General features: G+C 56.2%; 1 protein-coding gene across 1 annotated transcript in view; it reads right to left on the reverse strand.

Annotated features, from left to right (window-relative positions):
- Positions 1–5,230, reverse strand: part of LOC119848825 (serine/threonine-protein kinase 10-like) — a 44,161-nt gene extending 38,931 nt beyond the window's left edge. Inside the window, exon 1 of the mRNA XM_038385104.2 lies at positions 4,363–5,230. Coding sequence (XP_038241032.1) covers positions 4,363–4,509 — 147 coding nt within the window. The 5' untranslated portion in view covers positions 4,510–5,230. The remainder of the gene's footprint in view (positions 1–4,362) is intronic.
- Between the last annotated feature and the right edge of the window lie 770 nt (positions 5,231–6,000).

The raw sequence follows: 6,000 nt of genomic DNA on the forward strand, positions 1-6,000 counted from the left end.
GCTCCACAATCTAGAGTCATCGGGCCAGAGCCCCAGCTGGTGTAAGCGGCCTAGCTGCAGGTCACACCCACTGAGGATCTGCCCCCTAGATTTAAGGCCAAAAGGGTCCATTTGATCACCCAAGCTGACCTCCTGGGTCGAACAGGCCAGCACCTCAGCCAGCGCCTCACAGCCCACCAGGGCCTGTCACTGAACCAGCCCTGACGTACCACGTGCCGAGGAACCATGGCCCAGGATCTGAACCTCCTTTGCTCCCAGACAGCTCGTCCCTCCTCGCGTGGACACCCTTCACCGTTCCCTCTCCCCTGCCCCATGGCTGTGACACACCTCTCCCCCGGGGGCCGGTCCGTCCCTGTCTCCCTCCCCACACAGCCGCCCCCCTCCAGGCCCTGCCTCAGTTTTGTTCAGTGGGCGAACGAGGCACCAGAGGGCTGTAGGGCAAGAATAAGTTAGGGGCTCCCTTCCTGAGTCTGAAATCCACTTTGTTCGGCCCCCCACAGCCCCACTCCAGCCCCATCTAGCTCCTCTCCAGCCCCCCAACCCCCACCTAGCTCCTCTCCAGCTGCCCCACAGCCCCAACGCATCCCTCCCATCCCCAGCTCCCCCAACGACCCTCCCTCCCTCCCCTCCAATTCTGATCCAGCCCCCCAGCTCTCCCTCAACCCCACTCCAGCTTCCTTCAGTCAGACCTCAGCTCCCCCAGCCCCAATCCAATCACCCTTCCAGGTCCTTTTAGCTCTCACCCTTCCGCCAGCTCCCCGCCTTGGTCCCCTCCAGCTCTGATCTAGCTCTCAACCTTCCCCTCCTCTTCCCTCGCTTACATCCCCCCTTCCCCGTCCCATGCAAAGCAGCTAATGCTTTGACCTTGTGCTCCATCTTGAGCAGGGCCACTTGGGCTCTGCTTTCCCCAGGGGCCCCGCTGGCTGGATGCTCCTTACCGCGTGGGCCCTGGCATGGCTCGCTCCTTTGTAGCTACACCCCTGGTTTTGTTGCTTTGCTCAGAAGTTCCTCCAATTTGGCAACATCCTTCGGGGCATGAGGTGCCCAGAACGGCAGCCGGTGTCCGAGGGGCAGGGGGAGTCCCGCCAGACAAATTAGACAGGGATAATACACCTCTCCCTGGAACACCCACCAAGGTGCCTGCGTCTTGGTGTCTAAGTGCAGAGCACATTTAGGAAGGAGTGTCGGAGTCCAGCAACATCTCCACCCTCCTCTGTGCAACTGGGAGAGGATGGGTGGATTTCACTTGTCCATGGGCCTCATTCCTAGAGAAAGTCTTTGTGCCTTCCATGAGCTCTAACTGGTGCTTACGATGCCAGTGGTCTGACTACCCCGTGCCACCACCATTGCTAGCTTATGATACAGCAACGGTCAGAGACTGGCTGAGAAACCACAGTACAGACCAAACCCAGAGACAGTCCAAGTACTCCCAGGAGCCACATCCTCCGCTGGTGCAGACTGCCAGAGAAGGCATGAAGTCAGTGGAGCAGCATCATTAGGGGGTGCAACCTCTCGGTTCTCTCAGCATGCCTGGTAGGAGAGGCGTGGCTGCTTTACCCCGACAGAGCATGGGTTAGTCCTCTTTTCCTCAAGACCTTGAGGTCCTACTGCTCCCACAGTGTGTAATGTCCTGCCTGCAGGGGGTCAGCTTCCAGGCAACGTGGAAATTCCCATATGGTTCTTAATGCTTCCGTTTGTACCTCTCTTGGTTCCCCGGTGCAGCATTCCAGTTCTAGGCTAGGCCAGTTCATTCCAACCCAATGACGCGCTACTGCCAGGAACCTGCCGCAACCCAGTGCTGAATCAGGCCTGTAGTATTGATACATATCCCTGCCCTGAACATTGAACAGATCTTGACTTGACACCCCCGTCCTCATTACCCTCGGCGCACTCACTACTCTCTAGCAACCAGGGGTGGGCTGAGGCTCAGGTTCGGACACCACTCTCCAGGGGCAGTCCAGGCCAGCCCAAGAGGACACATCCAAGGGCATGTGCCCACACTGATGGTCCCCATGCCAGCTGCTGTTCCTGCTATGCCTGGATCTGTTGCATTCAAACCTATAGATGGGAGTGTTCTGCCATCTCTCTCGTATTGCCTGGGGCAGGAGGAGAGAGGCAGTAGTCAGGCACGGGGCATGCCAGCAAGGCTAAAGCAGGGGAGTCCAGCAGCTGGTCAATTAAAACCTTCCGAAGGCCCTCTGTGCTGCTAACTGGGAACCACCTACAGCTGCACTCTGCCTAGCGTCTTAGGCCAGCATTATTCAGCAAAGGCTTCTGGGGGTGCCCAAGCCTAGAGACACCCTGGGGCTGCATTTCAGAGGGGCGGAGCAAGGGCAGTGGGACCGAGGGGCGGCGGGAGCCCTTGCAATGGAAATATTGGGTGGGGGGGATCTTTGTCCCCTGCCATGTTTTCCACCCCCACCACTCTCACGTGGGCAGGAGCAGGACCTGGAGGAGGGGCTGGAGTGGCCATCACAGCGCAGATCAGACTGGCCACCAGGGAGCAGGTAGGACTCCCCTGCCCAGCCTGGTCCCACCTTCCTGCCATTGCGGGTGCCAGCCAAGAACCCCGGCCCTGCGGAGGGGAAGGCGCGTTTGCACCAGTCGTCAGGGTAGGGGCACAGGCTAGGGCACTGGGCCCTGGGCAGAGGGAGGGGGGAAAGTCTCCCAAAATCAGAAGCCGCTTCTGGCAGAATAGGTGCAAGCCTCTCCCAGCAGAGCCATTTCCTTTTCCAGACACACGCTCGAGGGCTCCAAACACCACCCCGACACAGGCCCCAGCATCCTGCCCCTGGGGCTCTTGCCTCCAGCTCCCCTGTCCTCCCACGCGCAGCCCTGGGGATCCAGCCCCTGGGGAAGCCCAGTTTCATGCCGAGCCCGGTAGCCTTGCTGAGCCCTTTGCTGGTGTACACGCCAGGCCCGTGTGCAGCAAGGGCACAGAGCGAAGCAGCAGCACTACCGGCAGTTTCCTGTTCAGAGCTCATGCTCTGCCCTGCGGTTTCCCTGCACACAGACCCTCCCTCCCCCAAGCTCTTTAGCACAGCCAAAAGCTTATAAAGGGGCCCAAGGTCAGGCCCTCACTTAATTCCTCCCAAAACACAGCAAGGTCCAGTCCCGCATTGAGGAGCCAGACAAGCCGCTCCCTTCCCACTACATGATGATCGTTACCCACCGATGTACGTTTGTGGGTCAGGTTCACCTGCCCGTCAGCCTCCACCTCCAAGCTTTGCCCACTGCCATGGAAATATTTCTCCCTGCAGGGTGGACAAGGGGAGGCAGGCACCTCGCTCGCAGCCTGACCCTGTGTGGACCAACATGTTCAAACCTGGCGGGCTGAAGCCATAGTGAAGCTCATAAATTAGTGCTCTGCACTCTGTAGCTCCCTCGGGCCTGCAAGCAATCCTGGCAACTAACAACATCCAGCTCCCAGCTTTAGGCTCCCCAGTTTGGAAATGTTGGCCCTGGTTTCCAGAAGCACTGAGTTCCCAGCACTATAACGGACAGCACCGGGAGGTTACACCTCTGAAAAGCAGGCTCTGGGGCTTGAACCTCAGTGCCTCAGTTTCCCTATCTGTACAAAGGAATTTATATGCAGCTACTTAACAGGGCTTCGTGCGGATTAGTGAAGGATTATGGAGAGCAGTGGAAGAGCTCAATTATGAGGCTTTGTTATGAATATCAGCTTGATAAAGAGAATTCGGGAAGTGGCTCATTGCACGTTATTAAGGGAGGAGTACAAGATATGAGCCCAGTAAGAAGGAAATATCAGAGCCCAGATTTCCGAAAGTGACTAGTGATTGTGGGTGCTGCCCCTGAGCCTCCTTCAAGGGGCCTGATTTTTGGGGGTGGGGCATGGTGGGGGGTTGCAGTCCTCTCTGAAAATCAGGGCCCTTTAAGGTGTCTCAGCTGGGCATCCACAATCAGGAGTCCCTTCTTAAAACCATGGCCCAGAGGTACAGTGTTACGCTCAGGGATCCATCCCATCACTCATTTGTATCCCGTCCTCCAAATGTGGGAGTGACAGTCTGTAGCCCACCCACCAAAGGCCATGGGAGTCCGGGAAGTGAATTAGGATATTTCTCCTCACGCGTCTCTTCCTTCCTGGGCCACCCTAACCAGAGACAGTGGAATAAACCCCTTCACAGCATCTCTGGCCTCAGCAACGGACGATGCGCCCCAGCTGCTGGCTCTTGGCCTGGGACAGTTCTAAACACACGGCCCCATGCTACAGGACTGGCTCAGCGAGGCAGCTCTGTGCCCGGCTGGCCAGATAGCTCACTTGGGAGCAGCGCCGAGCTGGGCTTCCTTCCAAGCAGCTCGACTTAGTGATTGGGACTACCCCAGCCCTTCCCTGCCACTTACTTTGAAGACTTTCCCAAAGGCGCCATCCCCCAGCTCCCCCAGCACTGTCCAGATCTCCTCTGGGTTGACGTCGCGCTTCACATTCTCGTAGTGTTTCGCCTTCTTCTTCTCCGCGCCGAAACGGAAGAACTTGAGGAAGAAGGCCATGGCCCTGGGCCTGGCGGGACAGGTCCCCCTGGGCTCAGCCTGGGGAGGAAGTGGGAGGACCAGAGCAGACCCCCATTCAGAGCCCTTGGAGAGAAAGGCGTAACCAGCAGAGACGTCGTCACTTCATAACCCGTGTGTGTGTTTGGGGGATCCCTAGACAAAAACCTCTGGGGCACAGGGGTGCCAGAGCGCTGGGGAGGATGGCAGCAGACGTGGGAGGGAGCAGGAGGCTGAAGGCAGAAATACCGACGTTGTTTTTCCTCTCAAACTCCTGCTCCTCTGAAGAGCCGAGAATCCCTTCCAGCCATGGGGCCACCAAGATACCGAACTAGACGCCCCCCTGCCATGGGCCTCTGGCTCCAGCGACCTCTCAGAAATTGTCGCCGAGGGACAGGGCTGGAGGGAAGACGTCTGGAGCTCCCTCACGTTTCCTCCTGCATTTGCTGGCAGAAATGCTAATGCAGGAAACAGGTTGAACCGAGAGCGAGAGAGCGTGCTGAGCAGAGCCTAACGGTTCTCACAGGATGTGCAGAGCCCGTGGGTAAATATACCCTGCGTCATGAGAGTGTGGATTGGCCTAAGGGACGTCTATGTCACCAGGGAGGTGGCTACAAAATGGCAGTTCATTAAACTCCTGCATCAGCCCCAGCAGGTTGGGACACAGGTGTCCCTGTACTCATGGACCAGATGCCTCTACCCGTCCCTGCTGGCCCTGGTGTCTCTGAACCACGTCTTGGTATCTCCTCTCCCCCACCCTAACACAGAAACTGCTCCCAGCTCACAAGCCTCCTTAGCGATTCCCTCCTACTGGCTGGATGTGGCTCTGGAGAATCCCTGCCCTAGGTCCCCATAGAACAGCATGGTCATTCGGGGAGGTTGAAACCAGCACGGTCATTGTTAAAAGCATGAGTTTCTAGTATAGAAGCATAGAATATCAGGGTTGGAAGGGACCTCAGGAGGTCATCTAGTCCAATCCCCTGCTCAAAGCAGGACCAACCCCAACTAAATCATCCCAGCCAGGGCTTTGCGTTCCAAAGTGCCTTTTCAGGAACTGATGTTAGGTTTGTCATTTGAGTTTTCTGTCGATTGTATTCTTCTTTCTTTAGCTGAAAAAAGTCTCTGGATTTATTGTTATTCTCCAGGTGCCTTGTTGGGAGGTGTCGTTCCAATTTTGCAAGTTTTGTTGCTTCATTTGATTGGATTTGTAAGCATACAATGCATTGCAGACATCCATCACTAAATTCCATAAAACCAAAAATCAATATAATTTTCGTCAAGCTTTCTGTTCTTCATTTGTTTCTTACTATTTGACTCTGCACTGTCCAGGGCTTCAGCACAACTAGCAGTTCTAGTATGTGGATATTTTATCCATTGTTAATGTAAATTGCTCACACACTGTACAAATATATTCCATTTCCCCCCGCCAAAGACGTCTGTCACCCCAAAAAATGGACATCACTTCTGATTTGCTGCCACAAAGCAGTGAGGTTT

The sequence above is a fragment of the Dermochelys coriacea genome, chromosome 26, assembly GCF_009764565.3.
Source record: "Dermochelys coriacea isolate rDerCor1 chromosome 26, rDerCor1.pri.v4, whole genome shotgun sequence".
Classification (NCBI taxonomy): Eukaryota; Metazoa; Chordata; order Testudines; family Dermochelyidae; genus Dermochelys; species Dermochelys coriacea.